The 25,766-nt window shown below is 34.7% G+C and overlaps 1 protein-coding gene across 3 annotated transcripts; it reads left to right on the forward strand.

Annotated features, from left to right (window-relative positions):
- Nucleotides 1-614: 614 nt before the first annotated feature.
- On the forward strand, nt 615-17,147 carry LOC132044199 (serine/threonine-protein kinase EDR1-like). Of its 3 annotated transcripts, none has more exons than XM_059434686.1 (15): nt 615-852; nt 2,448-2,809; nt 3,078-3,281; nt 4,064-4,255; nt 4,465-4,718; nt 7,853-7,948; nt 10,183-10,269; nt 11,008-11,113; nt 12,100-12,388; nt 14,055-14,178; nt 14,301-14,320; nt 14,413-14,569; nt 16,104-16,392; nt 16,504-16,576; nt 16,787-17,147. In XM_059434686.1, the coding sequence occupies exons 2-15, from the start codon at nt 2,564-2,566 to the stop codon at nt 16,867-16,869; spliced, it is 2,220 nt and encodes a 739-aa protein (XP_059290669.1). In that variant the 5' UTR covers nt 615-852; nt 2,448-2,563; the 3' UTR covers nt 16,870-17,147. The 3 variants fall into 3 exon arrangements, with proteins under 3 accessions (XP_059290669.1, XP_059290675.1, XP_059290683.1); XM_059434692.1 differs by having other exon boundaries at nt 615-803; XM_059434700.1 differs by lacking the exon at nt 10,183-10,269.
- The last annotated feature ends 8,619 nt before the right edge of the window (nt 17,148-25,766 follow it).

Consider the following 25,766-nt stretch of genomic DNA (forward strand, 5'->3'; position numbering starts at 1 on the left):
TTAAAACTTTATTAAGAGGTTTATAATTTATTACCAACCTTGGAACTCCTCGTTCCTGTTCAACATGTTTATTAACATAAAAAGCTGTGCATGACCATGGAGATTTCGAAGATCATATGAGACCTTTTTGTAAAAGAGAAGAAATCTCATTTTTGCATAATTTCAAATATTCGGAATTCATTTGACATGGCCTTGCTTTGGTAGGAATTTTATTATTATTATTACTACTACTATATTAGGTAATATTTTGAACTACAATTAATAACTTCTTTTATAATTAATGCAAATAGAATTTATTGCCAAGTGGCTTGTTCATATTACACCACTTGGCTTAATATTAAGCTAGACTACCCTCTTTATATATATATATATACTGAGATGATATTATGTTTATTTATTCAAAAGATACACGTTTTTCAAAAGCTTTTATGATACCATCATCTTATAAACATATATTGTGAGGGTAAGAAGCGAAATTAGTTTAGAGGGGCACGAGGCGGGTAAATATTTTACATCGTAGGGTATTTTGTGTGATTTTCCCAAATTAAAATGGGACCCAATATTAAGTGTATACTACATAGATAGAAATAATGGGATAAAACCCCTGACCGTTATAACGAGACCCCAAAGGTCAAGTATAGGAAGTGGAAGTTGTCATTGCCAAATCACTGAACCTCTTCACTCAAATCAAATCATATACTACTATTTTATAATCTTACAGATTCAGATTTAGAATCATAAATAAATAAATAATTAAAACAAACGAATAGAAAAGCAAAGTCAGCGCCATTCAGATTCAGATGGTATGATTTCAACAACCACTCAACACTTCTCCTGCTCCTTCACTCTTAGGTAATTAAAATTGATTTTCTTGTGCCTTTTTATTTTTTTTTAAATTTTGTATTACCATTCTTTATTGAGTATAATATAATGTTATAGGGATTGGTTTTTGGGTATGGGGGAAGTAGTGTGATTGTTTTTTTCTTACTTGGGCCATTTTTCAAATTTGCAGCATTGGGTTTTTATATGATCAAGTTTCAACTATCATAGTTGATGTTTCTGTATATAACTGCGATCTTAGCTTTTGTTGGGGTTATAGATTTTGATGAATTGGTGATGTAGGAATACAAGGATGATGATACTGTAATTCATTTTGATAAATAGGGTGATATAATTTGGCATTTCATCCAAATCTTTACAAAGCTGAGTTATTTTCTATTGTAGTATAAGTTATATATTATGTTGCCAATCTTTGGATGGAGTACTTTCTGAGTTTCCCTTGGAGTATTTTTTATTTTTTATTTAGGGAATGCAGTATTAGAGTCAAAACTTTGTGTATATTGCTAGACTTATCCTTGCAAGATTATAAATATATGGCTTAAGTTTGTCTTGGAATGAGACAAAGGAAATAGTGTCTTAGCTCGAGACTGTTTCACTTGTAATGTTCAGAGCCTTACTGCAATAGGACGATGGAATCAGTCAGTTCAAGCTGATTTAGGGTTGGCTTTGGGACTGAAAAGATTGATTACTGAATGGAAGGCTGTTGTTTTATGGGGTTCTGATGTGTTATTACTATAAAACGTGAAACTTAATGGTCAAAGCAAATTAGAGATGTGGTTGGCCTGGTGATGTAAAAAGTAAATTTTGATATTCCATTCTTTACGGACTACTTTGATATGAGTTCTTTGAGCTGAGGGTCTATCGGAAATAACCTCTCTACCTATCAAGGTAGGGGTAAGGTCTGCGTACACTCTACCCTCCCCAGACCCCATCGGTGGATACTGAAACCCTGAATTATATGTAGTCAGCTTATGGAAAGATTAAAGTAGCGGGACACTATTAATCTTTTTCTCTCCTTTCTTCTCAAAAAAATAAATAAAAAGATTAAAGGAGCGGGGCATTCTTGCTTTAGGATTGATAGAAACATGTGTCACTTCAGATGGTAGCATGAGTAGAAAGACAGTAGACTCTACGGAAGTTGATAGTACCCTCGGTCATATAAATCAAAGTTTAGAGCGTTTTTGCCAGAATAAAGAAATTAAACTTGTGGATCCTTTTCACATAATACTATTCGCATCCAGGAGGTGAAAGCTTAAGCAATTACGGGGCTTGTCTTATAAGTAATGGATGGCTTTTGCTCATGATCCTTTTGATACAATCTTACAAGATATTTTGGCATATGGAAATAGGTTCATCAGCTACAGTCACTGCACAACTGTTCTTCTTGGAGGCTGCAGCCTTTTAGCTCTTAAAAATAACAATGTCATTTGTCACTTGTAAATTTCCTAGTTGAACACAAGCACTTACCTGAGAAATTCACATATGTGGGGTTGAGGGATAATTGCGATTAAACTAAAGGGAAGCTCAATAACGATTTCCATTTCTAATAAGGTGTGCAGTTCATTAACTGTTAAATTAATTACATTTTGTAGTCGTGCTTTTTCCAGGAGATCTCATAGAGCTCGTCTGAAATTTTCTCTTGGAGATATTGGCTTCGTGTACAGTTATCATTTATGGGTCACAATCTGCTGAACATGATATAGAATTTTGAATCTTTGAGGAGATGGAGAAGACAGGAAATGATACGGGGCCAGCATCTCTGCCTCCTGATTCTCCTTGGTGGCCAGCAGATATTTCCAAGAAACTACAGCAGATCACTCTGGTTTCTTCAGAAGATAAAACAAACTCTACTGTATTGAGCAGCAAGCAGGAGCCAGAGGGGTTAGCATCAAAGAGAGCGTCTCAGATTCTGTGGGACACAGGGGAGCTTGCAGAACCTATTCCTGATGGTTTCTACTTTGTTATTCCAGTGAGTATAACATTGTTTACGGTGGTCTTGGGTTATTCTTCACTTGGATGATTTCTCTCCAGATGAGAACTCATCAAATTGATGATGTGTTGTTAGTGCAGGCGCTAATTTTTTTTTTTTTTTTTTTGGGGGGGGGGGGGGGTGGGGGGTCAATTATGTTGTTAACGTGACATTTTGAATATGTACCTTTTGTTTGCTTTGATTCTTTTCTTGATGGAATCCTGTCAAGTGTCAACTCAATATTGTCCTAATTCTTGAATTTCGGCAGGAAAGAAGATTCAAGGAGCACTTCGATACTATTCCATCTTTGGATGACCTTTATGCTTTGGAGACAGAGGGTCTTCGACCTAATGTTATTCTTGTCAATCTGCATAAAGATAAGAAGCTTTCCATGTTAAAACAGCTGACTCTCACATTAGTGAAAGGATTGAGTTCGACTCCAGCTGTAGCGGTGAAGAAGATTGCAGGGTTGGTGCGTCATCTATTATTGTGTTGTCTATACTGGGATTTAGTTTCTGACTGATTGTCAGTTTGGTTCTTTCTTTTTTTTTTCATCTGCTTTTGCTTTTGGTTTACATGTGGTGCATTATGTTAATGCGGGAATCAATGCATATTTAATATACTCGATAGTGTACCTAATGCTTTTTGGCCTGTATTGCTAGTTATTGACCATCAACAGAATACGAGATGTTGAATCTACTAGCATAATGGTGTAAAAAATTGGCTAGCTAAAACTTACAAATAAAGGTTCTCAACAAAGTTTTTGTAATGAAGTATGTAATTTCCATGTTGTTCTTGAATTCCTTTCAAAATATTTCCTAATTTCTTGAACATATTATTCCTCTGAAAACAATAATTTCCATATGGAGGGCTTCTCAATTTTAATTTCCATATAATTTTGTGGAACTATGTGATACTGGTTTCATGTCATTGTTAGACAAAAAAGAAAAAGACGAGCCCAAGATTTTTAATCAAAATGATTTTAGTTTGAATAATCAGTCTTGTTTCAGTTTTCGTGTTATCTGTTTCACTTTTCTAAATGCATCATGTGAATTTGTCAGTCCTTTAATGCATTTAGCTATCTAGGACTATCATGCAGGGCAAAACTAGTCTTTTGACCCGTAAGGCTGTACGACATATGTTTAGTATGAAACTGCGAATCAAGTTTTCTAAATAAAAAGATGACGTAACTGACAGCATATCACTGTGGTTAGGTTTGTGATTTTTAGTCTGACAGCATATCACTGTGGTTAGGTTTGTGATTTCTATAAGCATCCAAAGTACAAGTCCACTCATGTGAGTGGTACACTTGAGGAGGTCTCACATGCTTTGGGTAGTCAAGGAATACACATGCTCTGCCAAATGAAAGATGGTTCCTGCCATTCTCGAGCAATCTTATTCAAAGTTCTTGCTGATACCGTGGGCCTTGAGTGCAAGTTGATTGTGGTAAGCTCTTTATTTCTCTTCAACGGATTTGTTAGTCTGCTTTCAGTAGTTGGTAAAACTATTCTTTTCCATTTTTGTGTTTAAGTAAATTGCATTGAGTTGAAGTTTCAACCTTCCAGTCAATGCAGTCATTGTGGAGTTTCTTCTGTTCTTTATCCCAACCCCATTTGTTGTCAATTTCCTCCATCTTATCTTCGTCCTATTATTAGGGTTTACCAAGAGGAGCAGCACTGGAGTGCACAGATTCTTCTAAGCACATCCATGTCACAGTCATCCTGGATTCCATAGAACTACTGGTTGACCTTATGCATTATCCTGGCAAGCTGTTTCCTTATTCAACAAAGCAGCTGCATCGCTCACATTTCTTTGGTGAGAGTGATTCTGTAGAAACTGATTCATGTAACTCACCGATGGATCCCATAAGTCCTACCTGTTTCAGTTCCGACTACAGTGGCACTGGAAGGTAAGGATATAAAGCTTGGGGAGGCTAGTTGGCATGATATTGTTCAGAATTCAAACTTTATTATGCCTTCCTTTCAAACTAATTGTTCTGGTTGACCTGGCATGGCATTTATATTTTTTTTGGGGGGATTAGGACATACTAACAATTTAAATAAAATGACATTTATATTATCTAATATTAGTTGGAAAGAATGCGGGCTAAAAGTTAATGTTCTAATGTTGGTGAATTAATTAGCGTAACGTGGCACCATCTAAAGTTTTTAGTTATTCCTCAGTGCAGAAATATAGTTCTAGGGCTATCTCAGTTGTCCACTTCCTTTAAAAGTAAAATTTTGATATTACTTTTCTCTATTTTATTCTCCACGAACTGTTACAAATCTATAAATATGGCAAGGATATCTTCATTGCAAGTATGGAAAGGCTCCCGATATAATTATGTAAATTGGAGAGTTATAGAACTGTAAACTAATTATACGCATGGAGATAACTGACTTCTATTTGTCACTGCTGGCTCGTCTCCAAATCTCAGATAGTCAAGGAGTCCCGTCATCAGAGACATTACTGGGAGAGGCTCATCCTGGGATAGGTGGGTGCCTGTACTTCCTAAACGCCGCCTTGGTCACTTCGTTGCCGGTACACGCATGCGAGCGTGACAACTTTCCAGAAGAATGGCCATAATTCTGACAAAATAGACAGATTCCGCCAGAGCGGAAGATGGGCAGAGACATCGGTCCATCACCAAAAAGAGGCACTGTATCACTAGAACAATCATTGAAAGAGGCCTAGTGCTGTCTAAATTATCAGCTATAAGAGACAAGAATAGTAAACAAATGGGAGGACATAATCTTTTGTCTGGGTAGATGGTGTTAGACCACCTACTGGTAAGCAAAAGCTACTTAATCCCTACTAAGATTGTAGAGGCACTGAAACTCGTGCATCAGAAGAAAAGAGAAACTATTGTTAACATTAGTGGTGAGCAACAGATAAGAGAGCTTTTATCTAGAAGTTTGAGCTACTAAAATAAGGAGAGTTTCTTAATTCTAGTGATTTCAAATTACTATTCCATAATCATTAAGAATTTTGTAGACAATTCATTTTATGATTCTTATGACTTTCAATAGGACAACACCCAATTTGAGATCTTGTGGTATTGTTTATAACTATTCAGAATCAACTTAACTGTTCTAGTTTGGCTTTCATATTTTAAGTTATTGACCAATAAATTTCTAATCTATTTCAGTCTCTGGCATCTAAGACTTAGACTATTCAACACATGCATTGCATTAATTTTTAGTCATTGACAGTTTGGCACCTATGGATCAAGTATCAGTCTAAACTTTGTCAATTTTGACCATCAAAGTCCTAGCACACTTGAATTAGGACATAGGAAGATCGGAAATTGAGTATAACTGCTAACAATAAGATAGAACTTTTTCATTAAGAAAAAATAGAATTTTGATTTCATTTCACTTATGCATGTGAAAAGCCAGTCTTCGTATCAGCATAAGCTGTGGATGAATCAATTACTTCATTTGGCCCATCTGTGAAAACATATAGCTGCAATTCAATGGATGAGGAAAATTTGAGTAATTAATGGAGTTGTCTTTCAAAACTCTGTATCCAACAGCTTGGTATTCTGTCCAGTCTTCATCATCTTCCTTAGTTTTCCTATATTTTACAAGGAACAAATTACTCTTATTTCCCTTTTGAGTACTGCCTTGTGTGTGCGGATGTGTTATCCACTTTCTTCAGCTTATCACACAGTCAGCGCGATGTCAAAAGTTCAATTTGGGGGCATGGAAGGAACAAAGTTCTCCCTGAACACAGAGCTTCAAGTTCAAGGTTCAGTTTATCTTGTAGCCTTCCAGGACTTAAGATACAGAGAATCCTAACTTTTCCAGATTAAGTAACTGAATTAGAGATTCAACTCCAAACCGCGTTCTGATGTAATTGTTCTTGCATATCCGATAATTAGTTTCCTTAAGAAGATGTTTTATTTCATGTCTTCTGAGAGATACACTAAGGAATATGAGCTCCGTTCAGAATGCACGCGAGGAGAGTCTTACAACTTGAAACTAATTTGGTTACTGAATTAGTTAATGTCACTATTTTATGAGATAAAGTCTCTGCAGCTAATCGTTTGATTAATTTGCTCCAATATGTAAATACAAATAAGCACAAAAAAAGACCTATCCCGTGAAACCTTGCAATTACTTTAAAATGAAAGAGAGTCAAAATAATCTTATGAGAGTGATTCAGTTGGCTTGATTGATATTATTTATTTTATTTAGTTATTAATAATATTTTTACTTATAAAGGTTAGGAACTATTTTAAGTTTTTTGGGTCTCTCCAGAAGGAGAAAATGAAAGAGAGGAAAGTTCATGCAGCTTTTGAGCTCCAGTTGGGAGTTGGCCTTTTCCTTAACAGCTTACCAAATAAATAATAAATAATAAATAAAAGAAGACATTTCTTCATTCCGGCCTGGAACTTAAAACTTCTAGGGCTGGACCAAGAGGCATAGGTCACTGAAAGTTTCATATTTAGTTGCAACCTACTGATGCACTGCTAGATGATTACCTTCTTATATACCAAGCGATAGGTCTATGATTAGTATGGCCCAATTACATATTTTTTTTTGTTTTCTTTTTCTTGAGAGAAACATAGAATCGTCACTACCTTCAATTGTTTATTTTAATATTACTATATCATAAATGGAATAAAATATTATATTTGGAGTCACTCTGTCTTGGTTCATCCTATATTTTAGTTTGAAAGCTCTGTGTATTTCTCTATGTTCGTTTGGCAGGTTCATTATTCTGTGGCCAAAAGTAGCTCTCCTCATTTACTGTAACCATGTATGTCTATCATACAAAAATAGTTCTATGTCATACTTCTTATTTGTCAGAATTCCTGTTAGTTCTCTTTTTTACAAGTTTCAACATGTTCTCAAATCTTATCGTAAGGCAGTTGCAAGTTGGTAGAAATGGAGATGTTTATTTCTTATCTCAGGATGTTTAAACTTTTTCAAATTTTGTTTCAAGACAATCTTTCTTACTTAGCTCTTTCATGAGTTTATGTTGGTTAGTAGAGTTTCAGGTTTTCTGTTGATACCTAAGCTTGAAATCCTTTTTCAGTCCTGAGCATCCTTTCTTCAGAGGACCTGGGAGATCCATTCTTGGTGGTCGTGCACATTCTTTCAAGGACTGCAGCTATGACGTTACTTCTTCAAGGTTCAAACTCTTCCATTTCTTATATCTTTAGGTTAAAGGTTATCTGAAACTGCCATAGTTAAAAGGAACATACATTTTCTATGCCATCTAACGGGTTCTAGCAGGAGTCTGCTAGTAGGTCTTAAAAGATATTGATCTAATGAAAGTATCCAGTTCCAGATTTGTTTCAATCTAAATGACTGGAGTAATTAGTGAAGTAGCTCAAGAAACAATTACACAAAAAGTAGCTTTTCGTTTTATTTATCTTCCTGTTTACTTAGATCTTATCTTTTAGCTATAGATACAGTATTGTGTTATCTTATCTTCTTAGAGAACCCTTATGAACTTTGTTTGGAGATCCCAATTATGTTTTGTTAAATGATTTGGCATTACAATTTCTCTCTCTATTATCCCCTTCTTCATGCTCGCTTCTCAGTTCTCTCTTCTTTCCTTCTCTCCTTTCTCTCGGTCTTTCTATTTCTCCTCTCAGTCAATTTCTCCCTTTCTTTCCGTCTCTCTCTTATTCTCCTCTCTTTCTGTCCTTTCTCATTTCCTCCTCTTACCTTTTTTCTCTTCCTTGTTGGTAGTACATTGATTTTCTGTCAGAGCCTTCGCTTTTTCTCTCTTTTGGTAATACATCAATTTGATATCAGAACTGAGGTTTTAAGTTTGATTCATCAAACTATTGTGCTCTTTGGCATCTATCATTGTTATTCCTGCCATTAGTTGATGGATATGTTCGTCTTCTTCAGTTGGTGTGTCAAGAAGGTCCTTTGGGAATTGCACCAACAGTTTCACTCATTAGGATCGAGCTTTACTTCAATTGTTGGAGAATTATGTAGCTTAACAAATGAAAGGTTACGCTATCTGTATCTTTGCCGTTTATTTATCTTATCGAAAAAAAAAAAAAAAAAATTTAATAGTAGAGATAAATCTATCTTCTAGTTAAATACAAGGTCTTCTTTTTCTAGTTAAAGATAGAGGTTTAGTAAATTTCAAGAGTTCTACTTTGTTCTAAACTCCTTATCCTACACCCTTGTATTTTTGTTTGATCTCTCTATCATCTACTTCCTTCTCTCTTATTTTTTCTTTATCTTTCCTTTCTTTCTTCTCTCTTATTTATTTATTTATTTATCTATCTCTCTCTCTCTCTCTCTCTTAATCTTCTCTCTTTTTCCTTTTCTCATTTCTTCCCCTTGCCTTTCTCTCTGCTTCATTATAGGTGCTACACTAGTATCAGAGCCTTCCTTTCCTTTTTGGTGCCACAACTATTAGTCAGTAATGTTATTAAATCTTGTGTCTGTCTATCTGTTGTTTATCCCTTTCATTATCCTTTTTCTGGTTTAAGGATCAAACATATAATAATTATAAACTATTAAATTGCATCAAATATAGCATTTTGCTTTCTAAGTGTTACAATCAGACAGTAGAATTGTTTGTTTAATCTTTGATTGTCTATAAATCAAATCTGTCATTATAAGGTAGCAGCCTTGGTAGCATGATATTCTCAACTATGCAAATCATGCTTAAACCAAGAAGTGATATGTATGCATGATCTGTGAATTGTTGCATTGACGGGTGTAGCTGTTTTATTTTGCCAGTGATATTGGAGGGTTCATATGTTTAATGTATTTGAGGTGTGTTATGGTTAATTGGCTGTGTAATGTATCAAAAAGGTGCCTTGAGCACTTCTGGATCCATAATAGAGGTTTGTATTTTAGTGATCAAAGAAAAAGATGCAGATCCTTATTTTCATGTGGTAGCCTAGTTGCGTATTATTCAACCAGACAGATGATGCTTGAAACTAGAATTGATAATTAGGCATGATCCATTGACAGGTGGAGCTGCTTTATGTTTACTTAGTGAACTAGGAGTTACATGTATTTGAGGTGTGTTGTTATAGTTAGTTGGCTGCAATGCATACGAAAGGTACTTATACACTTCAGGTTCTTACTCATAACTCTGTCAAGAACATGAAAATTTTGCTTCTTATCCATTTACCCCGATCTACGAAATGCATAAAATACTCGTCTCTGTTCTTTCATGGGAAAGTACACAAACAATACAATGTTTTTACTCAGAAGAATGATCCAATGTTCTTATTCCCCTGAGGATAATTTGTTAACTTTATGTTTCTTTGCCATTATTTTTTCTCCAGTCTCTTTCCGGGAGGAGTGGCGGAAGTTCTCTTGAAATGTTATCTGCATCTCACGGCTTAGCATCATGACATGACACATGAATTGGGTTGTCTGCAGGTCTGCTGGTGCATCACCTATACACACTCGTAGAAGAAGACGGAGGTCCATTAGCATGATTCCGGAAATTGGTGATGACATTGTAAGGTTGACCATGTCCCTTTTCCTCTACCTAAACCTCCTAGTATTTTTAGCTCAAAGTCATCTCCTTTCTTCTTCTTTCTTTCATTCTCCATTTCCCTTTTTTTACTAGCAAACTAGTTTCAATTTCTTTTAAAGACAATTTTTAATACTTTACTTCAAATGAGTATATAGTAGCTATTATATGTTCCTTACGCACACAACTTACGCGGAAGGTTTACATCATTTTTATACATAAAATGCCAAGATTTTTCCAACTCAGGATGTAACTAGATCGAATTGTTTTGACGTCTTGTATTTCCACCATGATCTGTACAACTATTCTTGACAACTTACTTGTACTTATTCTTTTTGAGATTCTTTTATTATTAATAAAAAAGGTCACTCAGGGTAAATACCTGAGTGGTCCAATATTCGCTTAAAAAAATAAAATAAAAAATTCTTGACAACTCATGGAGTGACATGACAAAACAGAAGTCCAATTTGGACAAGAACAGCGTGAGAGATGAAATGACAATAAATTGACAACTACCTTTAAAAACCGACAACCACCTCGATCACCATTTTATTAGTGTTAGTTTTGGCACCAGCGATAAATGCGCAGCAATAAATGCACACGGAGGCTGAATGCGCCCGTCCAGCTCTATTCTTATGCAAGAGATATACATAAACAACACCTATTTCTTTTTAGGTTACACCAACTTTCTGCATATCTTGTAAGCATTTCTCTGACCTTGAATGTAGGGTTGTTCGGGAAATGAATGCATCTATGAAGAGAAATCATCTTTCAGGGGAACAAGCAACATTTGATTTGTCTACACGGAAAAGGGAAGATAATTCTGATCATCAAGTGAGTATATCTTTTCTTGAACTCCTTGTTTACAAGAGGATAGGCAGGTATCTAGTTATCTTTTTTAGCATTATCTGCAAAAACTTGCTTCCAGGAACCTTTTGCAAGGCAACTCTAAAAGTTGGACTTATTATCCAGACGTGTTTTAAATTTAAATTAGATAAAGTATGTTTTTGATTGAATATATCTTCCGTAATTAAGGAAAGGAGAGTAATTCCAATTGGATTAATTCTTGATTTGGGTGGACTGAGGCATATGCTTATTACAGTTAATCAGATTAGCCTCAAGCTCTAATTTGTTGAAAAGATGGAATAGATAATGTGACAGCTAGTATAATCAACGCCCCCCTGGATGGAACCCAATCCACATTAAGCTTATACTGGGTCTAATCTGGTGCAATGACTACAGTTCACAAATATACCCAAATATTATCTCAGAATAAACAAAATTTCCTCCAACTAAATCCAAATTTGTTGCAGCTGAATTACGGTTTAGTGTTATTAGTTTGTCACGAAGGAAAAAATGTATCTATGCTTCTTATATAGCTTAAACATGGTCCCCAAGGGTTGACTGGGGTCGAGGCAGAGAAGTAACAATTCGGAGATCCCAGGTTCTAATCGCAACAACAGCATGCAGTGTGCGCCTATCTGCTCCAACTTTGATGGGTAGGATCACCCAGCGCTTGTGCTTGTTGGGTTAGCAGGTTGCTTGGTAGATTAGTCGAGTGCACAGAAGCTGATTCTGACACCATCATTATAAAAGGAAATAGAAAAGCTTAAACATGCTGAGGACATGTGCTTATAGTTTTTTCTTAAAAAAGAATTCTAATATTCTTCAACAAATCCACTTCAATTTCCAGGAACCAAAGCCGTGATTCTTAAATTTTTGTCCCAGTGTGTTTAATTGGTGATATTGCTTTCAATAATTGATGCTTAATACATTTTGCAATATGCTTCTTATAGCTACTTTCAACCGGTTCTTTCCAGGTACTGAATTACCGTCCAGATGACCTAAATACAGGAAATGGTGAAAAAGGTCAAGCACCGCATTTTCACAGAAAGTGCTTGACATCTGACAAAGCAATCTCGCTGCCTTCATCTCCGCGCTGGAGCTATGGTAGAGGCAAGGCAGGAGGAATTTTTGGCAGTCCTGATATGACGTCAAGATTGGACAAAGTAATAGAATCATCAAGGATCCTCAACAAACCATTGTTACCATTTGATGAATGGAACATTGACTTCTCTGAGATCACCATTGGAGCTCGTGTTGGAATTGGTATACATTATTCTTATATACTACAAATATGACAACAATTTTTTTTTTTTTTTGATAAGGTATAGTTTTCAAATATGACAACTAATTAATCCACATGAAGTTTGAAGCTCCACCTGCTTATTGAGTCGCGCATTCAATAGCAGTTATTAAATGCTTTCTTATGGTTGGGAAACAGGTGGTTTGGTCAGTGGACATTTGCTCGTTTCGCATGTTAGGGACCATCTGCATTTATTTCCCTTGCTATTTTCTTTTAACACAAATATCTATGATTTACCAATAGGTTGTGTGCCTGTCACCTCCAAAGATCTGTAATGTGGTCATTCTTCATCAAGTGACATAATTACATTTTTAACCAGTGTGGGCCGTAGAAGACCATTAACTTTTAATCTGATACCAGGTTCTGAAAGTTGGTTTAACTTGCCAGTAACGTCTCTCAAGAATGGAAAACATGAAATGAAGGCGATTCCTTGCCACCGATCTACTCGATATGCTATAACTGCACGATTTACTGTTTGATTAGGGTTGAAAACACATAATTGTCCTTGGCAGTGATTAAACTGTTTAATGCCAAAAGAAAAAAAAAACTATTTCATAGAATTATTGGAACGTTTCTCTTTTATAGTTTGCATATATGTTTCCTTATCAAGAAACCATTGTTATGTGTGCTTATTTATCTTAGCGTGGTATCTTAGTTGTTAATTCATTCTCGCCCCCCATACTATTTTCTTTTGGCAGCATACTTTTCCACCTACGTGCAGCTTACCCTCATTTGGCACTGTCAATGTTTTGACATCATTTTCCTGAAAATCAAGGATAATCTGCATAGAGTAACATCTATCACGTGTTCTCTTTCCTTTTCTCATTTCCCTCTGATAGAATATAACCCTAGTAGGTATAGTTACAACTATCCCTCAAGCCCAAGGAAGTTGGGGTAAGGATTCATCATAAATTGTCTAGCTTTATGTTGGTCGTCAACCAACTGCAATCCTCTAACTTTATCCGGGCTTGAGACCAGTAATGTGAGGAAACTCATAGCGGCAGAGCTTTTTTTGTTTTATTTTAAATAAGCTTACCCAGATGGACTCTGGGCAGTGTTTTATTAAGCATTGAGATCAAAAACAGATGGAGGCTAGGCCTAACCTCAGAGGTACAACACTAATACAAAAAATTAGAAGAAAATTTCTATACAGCTGCTTCTTTCTTCCATGATCAGCTACATCTATATAGTCTAGCTAACAAGTCCTGGAGATCATTTAACTGGTGTTCATGTAATTGTAAATCATTATATTATTCTCCAATCATATAACTAACTCATTATCATGCAACCCCAGTGTTGGTAACTAGAGGTAACTCAGCAATTGAAGAACACCTAATCAATAATCCACCTAAATTATTTTGTTCGTCGGGTACTCATATAGAAAGATGATTAAGTAAAAGATTTCCAAACTTGAAAAAATCATCTAGGCGTACTGTTGGTCATTTAGGGTCGCGAACAGACTTGACTATCATCTGATTGATCATGCCTATTTCCAAGCAGAGCCTGATTCCCAATTGGACACTCACACATATCCCTTTGATAATTTTAATTTTGAACTATGTAATGGATATGTTTATTCATTTTCTGTTGATCTCATAGCTAAATCTTGCTGATTGTTATGGTTTGAAGGGTTTTTTGGAGAAGTCTTTCGCTGTAGTTGGAATGGAACAGAGGTTGCAGTTAAAGTTTTCCTAGAACAAGACTTGACTGAAGAGAACATTGAAGATTTTGCCAATGAAATATCCATCCTGAGGTAAGTTGTACTAAAGAAATCATTTTTGTTCTTTGTACCTCCGGAACATCCTATGAAGTATAAACAAATCAAACAGACTTATTTAACTAGCTTAACCTTGTATCTCTTTTCCCTTTATGCAGCCGCATTCGCCACCCAAATGGTAATTTTTCTGCTCTTCCTGAATCTATGTTTGTTGTGACATACTGTTATTACCCACTCTGTTGAATATGCAAACACATTTTTTCCTTTCAGTAATATTGTTCCTTGGTGCTTGCACAACTCCTCCTCGTTTATCCGTGGTTACTGAATTCATGGAAATGGGATCCCTATATCATCTGATCCATGTAAGTGGACAGAAGAATAACCTCAGCTGGCAAAGGAGATTGAAAATGCTTTGTGATATATGCAGGTATTTCCAACATGAACTCTGTTACTCAGATTCTGTTTCATAGCTCTTCTTTTGCAACTAAATTTTTTATTTCAACTACCTTCTCTTTAATTTTGTTTTGGGAGCTTCACAAGATTTTGGCATAAAGCGTAGAAATGTTATAAATTTTTTTGGTACCCTATGCAGGTCTCGAACCTGTGACCTCGCGTTATTAGCACGAGAAATGTTATACATCGTGTCAGATAAAGGTTCCGGTCCATACAACTGGATACATGCCATTGCACTTTAAAATTCCATCAACTTCCTTCAGTCGGATGCTCTTTGGAAATTTATGTGGCTCTTTGAAAATTTTTAAATGAGTCCTGTTAAGATCCTTTGACAAAATAAAATAAAATAAAATAAGAAGTCACTTTGGTGCTAAATATTATTCTTAGAACTAGTAAAATCATATCATGTATAGCTTGGGAAACTTATGGACCATTGTCTGCGACTGCATAATTTTTCTTCATAGCTTATGCAAGACCCCGTCTAAATAAATAAATGATTCTACTAATGAATTTTTAGTGAATCTACTCATGCTGTTATCATTTGTCTCACCTATGAAAGGAATGGTTCTATTTGATAAAATAATCCCCTCGAGTACAAGGTTGATAGTTCCAATTTGTAGCATGAATGGGAGAAACAGGACCTTCAATGATATTGGAGTCATCCCAGTTGTCTACTTCTAGCTAAATCCAACTTCCATTATATGCTGTAAATTCTATGTCTTTGGACAAATTCTATGCTTAAAATCCTTCGAAACTTCATGAATCTAATAGTGGTTGTTAATTTTGAAGCAGTAAAGATAGCTATATAAATTCATGACACATATAATATAACAAGAAATGGAGTGGAAACTGATAAACAAAGCCATTATCGATGATGGACTCTATAATGGGTTGAAGGTACAACTGATAAATGTCTCATGACATAGCTGTTATATATGTTACATGGACTCTTTTACCAGTGCGTCTCGAGTATAAGTTAGAAGTCTTTGGTATGATTATGTGCAGCTTTTCTGTGAACTTCTAATGTTTTGTAAAATCAACTCCATACCCATATCACATCTATTAGACACGGATACGACAGGTCTAAGGACGGAAATTTGTAACATAGCTTTTGGTGAGATCAGAATTAGGTCTGGTCGTTTCATAAAGTGAAATGTCTAGATTGAATGGAAGAGACAGGAGCATTCAATAGGCATTGAGCATAAGTAGAAAGATATACACAGGTAGATTTCTAGACTTATGTCCAGTCAGTTTACTTGTCGATCAAAAGTAGGTTACAGTACATAATCGGGGGAAAAGAACACTTTGTTAATTGAATGTTGCAGTACATAACTAAAATTGTACTCTTATATGATTTTTGCGTACTTCCTAGTTAAGAGAAAAGCATCACTACTATTTAGTAGCTTGAAGGACTCAAGGTTTTTTTGGTGCTATAGTTCTACTAAATCTTCTCTTTGCTCTGTAGTTATCAACTTATTTTTAACATCTGCTTCTCGGTGATTATTCAGGGGGCTGATGTGTATACATAGGATGAAAATTGTGCATCGTGATATAAAGAGTGGAAACTGCCTCGTAAATAAACATTACAAAGTCAAGATCTGTGATTTTGGGCTGTCACGGTCACTGACTCCAACGCCCGTGCAAGATTCTTCCTCAGCAGGTACACCAGAATGGATGGCACCAGAGCTTATCCGTAACGAACCTTTCACCGAGAAATGTGACATTTTTAGTCTTGGGGTCATAATATGGGAGCTGTACACGCTCAAAAAACCATGGGAAGGTGTTCCACCTCTCCAGGTAATTTCGACATGACCTTTCTTTTCATCTCCACTGAAAGAAACAGAAGAAACTACATTCCCTTTCATCTTCAACTGTAATCTTCATATAGTGGAAATTCACTTAATTCAGGTCGTATATGCTGTTGCTAATGATGGAAAACGGCTGGAAATTCCTGAAGGTCCTTTGGGAAAGCTAATTGCAGGTATTTTGCATTTGAATATCTTACTCTACATTCTGGATGCATTGTTATATTTCATAGGATTTACTTATATACACTGACAATGTAAGTAGTTTTTATTCGGCGTAGTTCAACAGGCTACTTGATTCTTTTACATTGTCAGTGTATAATAGTAAAACTCTATTTTATATGGTGAGATCTCTCCTTTTATTTTCTTTTCCTTTTGTGTTCTAGATTGCTGGGCAGAACCAGATGAACGGCCTAGTTGTGAGGAAATCTTGTCACGTCTAGGAGAATGTAGGTCTTCTGCCAATTGATTCTTTACATTTCTGATAGAATCCTAGACGAGGATTAATTTTTCAATGAAGATTGTATATATTTCAGGCTTTCAACATCAATTACTTCAAATGTAAAGTCTATAAAAAAATAATGTTCATAAAATTTGACTTCTAAACTTGTTGCTTTTATAGTTCTGCTTCTAATTCCTTTTTTGTTCTATACCACAATCCTTTCTGGAAATGTAACAAATAAATGCTCTGAGATGATTAACATCACTAAAATTGGTGATGAAACTAGTACTTTTATTCATTTGGATTGTGGCATCGTTGAAAAGGTTTGCTTGAAGGGTCAGTTATTATAAAAGAACTCAATGTCAAATTAATTGGAACTTAAAAATGTACGTTTCACTTACCTATGTGGAGGATACAGTTGTAAACAACTTTTTGAAACTCTATTTATTTCAATCAAAATATTGTGTACACCTACTTTGCAGGATAATTGGAAGAAAATCAAATGATTCCAAGTCAAATTACTTATAAGAAACTACTAGTGAATATTATAATGTTTTATCTACTAATAGAATATTCACTTATGTTGATGAGTTGTTATGGATGACCTCAAATTGATGAACAAATGGACGCGCATTTGATTGTGTTATGGTTTCAAAAATGGTAGCAACAAATATAATTTGATGTCCAATCGAAGTCAGCGGAGCACGAGGAAGATCGTTTTTATGCAACACATACTTAATTCTTTCCCCAATTAAAGGTCTCCTCAGTTTTCCATGAAGGATCAGATCGAAGAAATATAGGGTACTTAATTCTCACAAAAATTATATCAATCAAAATTTGGTAACAATACCTTCTTCTTTTTGGTTTTCATTCAATGTTCGGTGTCTGCTTTTCAAGACTCATTATTCGCGCCGTGCAAGACCTATTTGTAAGAATTTTTTCCATTTTGAGTGTTCGAACTCGAACCTGTAGTTATGGGCGAAGATATCCTTTTCACCCCCTCACAATCCTTGGTGATGGTACACAATGTCAGTAGTGTTTCAGTGTAGTAAAAAATACTAGAATTAATAGTAAAAAAATGCTAGAATTAACTCATATATGTCGACAGTGTAAAGAATTTTTACACTACATCGTCATTTGACCTATTGTAGTATATTGTATGCATTACTTTTTAAGTTATTAATTTCATTTGTTCTGGATAATTACATGTAGTCATTTTTTAAGGATATGATAGCGTGATTTTTTTTCCCCATTGTTAGTGTATGTAAAAGTTAAGTTCAACAAAGATATTGAACAAAATTCTTTTGACTATTCCCCACTAATGCATGAGCTGAATTAAAAAGGTACTTTGAGTCTAAAATTCTCAAATTTATTCTCCTTAATCTTTCACCCATTAAATAAAGAGACGTTGATAGGTACCATACAGAAGATACATGCATGAGTCCTCTTCATCAATAGCATCTAGAGTTGTTGAAGTACCAATTGATTCCTGATTATCAAATATGTTTTTCACAAGGTATATGTACTTTTTTCTTCCAGTATAGGGCAGTATTTCATCAAATGGCTTAGATTGATAGGTCCTAAGAGATTTAAAAATAAAAAAGTTCTCTCTCCTTATCAGGTGCTAGCTAGCATCTGTGGTTGACTCTAGTATCAAAGTTTGCTTACTTGTGGCGTTTTTATTTCTTTCTTCTATTTGTCGTCAAATGAAATACAAAGATAAAGAGGCACGTCTTCTATGCATAAAGTTATACAAGTACGGCCACAAGAATCGTTTTTACACTATCAGTACGATTTACGTAACTAATTATCGCATGTTATTACTTTACTAGTGGTATGCACGGGCCCAATATTGTTTTCTATGTATAAATTGATTATCTTAATTTTTGAAAAAATATTTACTATTAAAAAAAAATGAAAACATAGAATATGTTATTATCAAATTATTGTGATACTTAACTCATAAACTAACCGTAAAACAGTTCTTTGGTGGCATTTTTTTTTTTTATCAATTTAGATTGTGTTTTTTCTTTCGGAAACAACCTCCTTATCTTCCGATATAGGTAAGGTCTGCACACTTTACCCTCTTCAGACCCCATATTGTGGGATTTCACTGGGTATGTTGTTGTTGTTGTTGTTAGATTGTGTTTTTGAGTGAGTGATAAATGATGATTACATAATGAAATTTGTAATGTGCACTTACATTCAGAGCTAGGAAAGGTCTCAGACAGGGGGATCCTTTGTCCCCCTATTTGTTTGTGATCGCAATGGAATATCTGTCTAGATTATTGAAGTCACTTGTGCTAAACCTAACTTCAATTATCACCCTAAGTGTGAGAGGATGCATTTAGTCCATTTGGGTTTTGCGGATGACTTACTCCTTTTCTGTAGAGGAGATAAGTTATCAGTCCAGATGATTTATGAATGCTTCACAAGATTTTCTAGTGTATCGGGCCTTATTGCCAATATTTCCAAAAGCTCCATTTATTTTGGAGGTGTGCCAGAAGAAGAGCAATTGGATATACTGCAGACACTTCATTTTTCAAAAAGAGAACTCCCATTCAAATACTTGGGAGTTCCATTGAGTTCAAAGAAGATGTCCATCTCTCAGTATCAACCACTTCTTGACAGAATCCTTCACAGAATTAATAGTTGGACCTCTAAATTTCTTTCATATGCGGGAGGTTACTCTTAATCAAGACAGTGTTGTTTTCGATTCAGGTGTATCGGTCACAAATATTTCTACTACCAAAGAAAGTTTTGAAGGCTATTGAAGCAGCTTGCAGAATTTGTTTTGAAGGCTATTGAAGCAGCTTGCAAAATTTACTTATGGACAGGAGGTACTGAGCAGTCCAAAAAGGCCTTGTTAGCATGGGACACTGTGTGCTTTCCACGATCAGCAGGTGGCTATAATGTCATTGATTTGTACACTTGGAACAAAGCAGCTATTTGTAAGTTATTATGGTGTCTTTGCAAGAAAAAGGATAGGCTATGGGTACAATGAATCCACATTTACTATGGGAGGCATCAACCAATGTTGGAGCATACACCCAAACAAGCATCGTCGGTAGTCCGGAAAATACTTAAAGCAAAAGAGTATTTACAAACTACTGGACTGAGTGTTGAGGAGATACTAGATTGGAATTCCTTTTCTATCAAAAAGTTATATTTGCTACTAAGAGGAAACTTTTCAAAGGCGCAATGGAGGAGACTCACATGTAATAATGGTGGATTGCCTAAGTGGAGTTTTATTGTGACAGTAATTGCTCAAAGACGATTGCTTACAAGAGATAGATTAGCTTGGTGGGGGATAACTACTGATCTTGTGTGCCCTTTGCAATGTAGCTAATGAAACTATAAACCATTTGTTCTTTAGTTGCTTTTTCTCTGCAGCTGTATGAAGCAAATTGTTGAAATGGCAAGGCATTACTAGATCAGTTTTTGATTGGCTAGGTGAACTCTAATGGGTACAAGCACACACAAATGGGAATGTCTTTGCCATCTTTGTGATTTATAAAATGACACTAGCTGCGTGTATATACCAAGTGTTGCAAGAGAGGAACACAAGGATTTTCCAAAGCAAAGACAGACCACATTACCTCATTATCAGATCAATCATTCAGGAAGTAGTCTGCAAGGGAGCTCTAAGGAGGAGATTAGATACATAACTTAGGAAGCTTAATTACTATCCATAAGGTTGTAATAAATAACTAGCTTAGTAGATGGATAGAAGGAGATATGATGCTTGCAAACTTGGGGCCTTCTGTCCAAGTTCTGCTCAGTTTTGGAACCTTGCTTTGTAAATACTACTTTGGTAAATAAAATTCTTTAATTATAAAAAAAAAATAAAAAAATGTACACTTATTTTTAAGGCTTAATGCATACGCAGTCCCCTAAACTTGTCCCTTTTTTTCAGTTTGGCACCTCAACTAAGTGTTGTTTCTATTGAACTCCTGAACTCGTCTCAAGTGTGTCTATCAAACCCTCTAAATCTGATTTTTATTAGAAGCAAGAAATAAATTGTGGTAATGAAGGTAAAGTAATATTTTAGACGTGTGGTAAGCTATTCTTTAGGTCATGGATGTGTCGGTTTCTATTGGTTCTGCCCTTTCACTGCTAGCTTAATTAAGAGCTTACTCTTTTTTTCTCTCTCATTTGCTGCTAATCTTAGATAAAAAATGGCATAATTAAATTAGAATATATATTAGCATGTTGCTACATTGAAGATAGAATACTATGTAAGGCAGATTGTGTTTGATAGACACAATTGAGGACGAGTTCAGGAGTTCAATAGGAACAACACTTGGCTGAGGTGCCAAAATGAAAAAAATGAACAAGTTCAGGGGGCTGCATATGCATTAAGCCTATTTTTAATTATCATACATTATCCTACAGTAGTAGGAGATTTTTTTCTTCTGATTTTTGTAATGTTGACTGCCCCTTATAAGATTTGCCTGAGTAAATAAGGAAACAAATTAAATAGATCTACTGGCTATTTGGATATATAAAGAAACAGTTAAACTTATTTGTATTTCTATGTAGTTTCCAACCTTTTAATTTACATCTACTGTAATTAACGTAAATCAAACGGCAGAACAAATTATCCTACGGAAGGCAAATGATTTTACGGAATGTACAAGGCTACACCCATTAGTCATTAAAGCAGCATCAGCCATAGCAAACCTGTAGAACAAAGAGTCAGATGGGACCCACGTCTTTAGAAAAACTTTTGTATAATGTGGTGATGTATGATGAGATAAGCAAGGGGCAATTTGGTCAACTCACTTAAATATCTATATTGCAGCTACAGTTAGATATCTTTTCAGCGAACCACATTGCTCCATTTTGACTAAAATGATCGAAATGCCCCTGGAATGCCAAGCAGGCATGTTGACGTCCTGTGACCCCCGCCCCTCCCGCCCCTTCGCTTATTAGATATGTCAATTTATGATAGTTCAAAATTATTTATATTATCGGTGCACAAAACATAAATTCTTCCATTTGTCTAGTAATTCTAGGAAGAGGAAGTCTCGAAAAAACTGTGTGTATGAAATAGGTTATGAGTCGGTTTAAATTTTAGCGGAGGCAAAAATGCTAAGATGATTTAAGAGAAAGTCTCAAAACCAAATAATGTAATCTAGTGGATAATAAATCGGTACACAAGACGATAATAATAAAAAAGGTCTCAAAATGCTAGGTAGTCATCGGCTGGAATAATAGGAAATTGCATCATGGCCAATTTACAAAATAATGCTCCTGCTCTCATAGCAGGTATTCTGTGGAATTAGTGAATGTGTGCACAAATTGATTCAAAATATGACAGATATAAGAAATCAAAAGGTCTCAAATGCTAGATAGGTAGTCATGGGCTGGAAGAATAGGAAATTGCATTATGGCCAATATACAAAACAATTCTAAGATGGAGCCAAACTTTTGATCTTCTTGATTGTGTACGTATGATAATAATATAAAGATAAGCAAAGTCTCAAAACCCAAGAATCCTATTACCCCTAAACTTATTTAAAACGGAATAATTAATTTTTTCGACGTCACTCTCATAGAGAGTGACATACACTCCTCACACATGTGTGTATTTATTTGTTTTCTTTTCTTTTTTTTTAATTTTTTAAATTTAACGTGTCAATTTTTTTTAAAATAAAAATAAAAAAGAATTTTCATTAAAAAAAAATGAGTTTTAGTCTTTTTTTTTAATTTGAAAATTTGATTTTTTAAAACCCATTTAAAAAAAAAAAAAAAAACTAAAAACATGGATTAAAAAACCAATTTTCTTTTAAAAAAAGGATTTTTAAAACCCTTTTTTAAATAAAAAAAAATAGAAAATTTTTTTTTTTTTTAAAAACCGTTTTTTGAAAAACAAAAAAAAAATTAAAAATTATTTTTTTTTTTTAAATATGGAAAAATGGATTTGTTAAAAATATGGAAAACTTGATTATTTTTTTAAAATGTCTTAAAAAATCTTGATTTTCATGATTTTCTTAGACACTTTTATTTTTCAAATAAAATCGGAAAAGTATTTTTCTTGCCAAAATGTGAAAAAAAAAGCTGAATTTTTATAAAATTTTGAAAAAATTAATTATTTTCTTAACATGTGGAAAACCCTTTTTTAAAACTAAATGTGGAAGAGATTTAGGAATTTTAAGAAAATGCATTTTTAAGAAAAAAAAATTAAGTTTTGGCCAATACTTTTTATGTTTTACAAAGAGTGAAACACACTCTCTTTGTCACAGATGGAGCCATGGGGGTAATTAACGTTTTAAATGTTTCTTCTTGATTGTGTACGTATGATAATAATATAAAGTAAGAAAGTAAAAGGATAAAGAAAATGAGACAGAGATAGGAGCATCCAACAGAAACAAAGGGAATTTTCTGAGAGAGAGAGATGGAAGAGACCTGCACACAAGTATGGAAAGTGAAGTTGATAAGTATGTCAGAAGGGTAATAAAATTCCCTTTTTGTAACTTCCTCAAAGAAAGATGATTGGCAAATTAGAATTATGGTAGAGAAGAGTTCCTATCACTAGTGTCCAATTATTGAAAGTTATCAGACAGCCCATGATCCATCTCAAACTCAAATTCACTTTTCTCCTTTTCTTGTTACCCAAAATCACCTCTAATAATAGACTATAAGTTAACTAATATGCATTAACATTATCTAAAAGGTTTTTTATAAAAAAGGTGTCTTCTCAATTATTATTTATATCAAAAGTTGCATTACAGATTAGGTTATGTAAAAGCTAATTATAGTTAAATTTTATAGAATTCTTGTATCGAAACCTGCAAAACATGCATGGGAAAATAATATGTTACAATGGGTAAAACTACACTAATAGTATAAAAAGTCTTTCTCAGAGTCGTGGTATATAGGTTAAACTCATAGACTTTTAGTCACTTAATCAACCATATAAATCTAAGTACTCAATCCTAGATTTTATAATGAGGATTGATGCATGTCTTAAAGTAAGACCCCCCCCCCCGGGGTTGAATTTCTCAGACCCCATATGGACCCTTCTCTCCATCCTCTCACATGTTGCCCGCTAACATCCATATCTGAACCATTTAATGACTGGGCCATAACTTTGATGGGACAACCAAAATTAACCAAGCAAGAACTCAAATTGATTTTTGATTTATAAGGTTTAAACTATCTATGATTTAAAGCACTTTTTTACCTTGTTGCTCTAAGCAAAGCTTCATTTCTTGGCCCCCTAAGTAAATCAATGTCATGGTCCATTATTATATGACAATGTATTGCACATCAAATCAATCATGTTACAACTTTTTTCACTTTGGATGTGTATATCAGATTGAACTTTCTTTTGTGCTATGATGTTGGATTTGAATATACTACTATAATTGAAAAACATAGAGTACTTGGACTTAGAATCATAAAATTGTCCAAATTCAATTTCAAAAGTGAAATCTTGAAAGTCCAACTAGATTTGAGATTTGGATAGTGTGTATTTTTTCCCTCTCTTGCCTAGTGAAATTGGGTAATGATGGAAAAAATTGCACATGGTTTTGTGGCTAGAAGTTCATGTTTCTAAGGTAAATAGGACAAGCAACTTCACATTAGTCAAAGCACTATATATCCAAAACCTAAATCCACTCTTTACTTGAGATGAGTAAAAGGAGTCCATCAACACTTCACTTTCCCATGAAAACCACAAACCCACATGATTTGCTTGGAAATATTGAAAGATCACAAAAATACTCCTATCAAAAGAACCTCTCTTTATGCCCCATATCTCCTTATTAATTCTTTTTCCACCCACTCCAACAAATAGCAAGAAACCCCAATTTCTTTTTCACTCATAATTAAACCTGATGAGCTAGGGACCAAATGAAACCTTCTCCATTCCAAAAAACTAACTATTCTTCCATCACAATATTTCTCCTTGTGTCTTTCTTGAACAATGACCCTACAGGCCTACATTAGTTAGCCTCTTCACCTACTCTAAACCAGGATAATTCAACCAAATGCCGATAGACAGGTTTTGAATTCTGATTCAGACACGCGGTCGGTCAAGCAAATGTACTTGGCCCCACTTGTGCTGACATGGCAATCCAATCATGTACAAAGATGGGGTCATCCAAGTTTCATGCATATTCAGCCAACTCCCATTATTGAACTCAGCAAATTAAGGGCTATAAGGGAATGGAATTGAATGGCAAAGGGCCCTGAATGATGGATACAAAAGGCAAAGTACAAAATTAGGTGCAATTATTCATGCCATACATATCCAACCACCCAAAGAAGTGATTTTTTTTTTTTAAAAAAAAAAAACAAATAATCAAAAGACCAACAGAGAAAAATTAAAGAAAAATAAGAGGTGGAGCCAAAATTTGAAAGTCTATGGGCTCAAGATTCTATTCCTTTTAAAATATTGTGTTGTAAATTAACATATTTAATGGATTTCTTAAGACAAATACAGGGTTTTGGTCCAAAACTACTGGGCTCGGTTGAACCTGTAACTCGAATTTTAGCTCCGCACCTGAAAAAGCATGAAATTACACCCAGTGATCTTGAAATGGGTGATCTTGAATTTTTTACCCTCGCTTGCTCCACGAACAAACCTTCAAGTCAAAATTGTTGCCTATAATAGGTGCAAGGGATAGTTCAAGACCACCTACTTTCAAGACTATTTTTGTATTTCACCCTAAAAAAGTATCCACAAATAGAGAAGGGAAAAAAAGCCGATAAGTCCCCAAAAGCATATAATAAAATCATTATTTTTAGTAATAAAAAACTATACCAAGTTGATTGATATTGATACCTATACAATATCCCTCCCCTCTCTTCACTTCTTCTTTTGCTCACATTATAAACATAAGAAAAGAGACTTCTCTTTCTCTCTCTTTTTCCTTTCTCCTCCTCCTCTCCTTCTTCTTCTTCTTTTGGAAAAT

Source organism: Lycium ferocissimum, chromosome 2 (genome assembly GCF_029784015.1).
Source record: "Lycium ferocissimum isolate CSIRO_LF1 chromosome 2, AGI_CSIRO_Lferr_CH_V1, whole genome shotgun sequence".
Classification (NCBI taxonomy): domain Eukaryota; kingdom Viridiplantae; phylum Streptophyta; class Magnoliopsida; order Solanales; family Solanaceae; genus Lycium; species Lycium ferocissimum.

What these genes read in the sequence shown, in the direction of transcription:
- LOC132044199 (XM_059434686.1), top strand. Translation starts at nt 2,564, where the DNA reads ATGGAGAAGACAGGAAATGATACGGGGCCAGCATCTCTGCCTCCTGAT. An exon ending in TTGAGTGCAAGTTGATTGTG is followed by an intron (nt 4,256 to 4,464) that starts GTAAGCTCTTTA and finishes TCCTATTATTAG; the next exon opens with GGTTTACCAAGAGGAGCAGC. An exon ending in TTTGGGAAAGCTAATTGCAG is followed by an intron (nt 16,577 to 16,786) that starts GTATTTTGCATT and finishes TTTGTGTTCTAG; the next exon opens with ATTGCTGGGCAGAACCAGAT.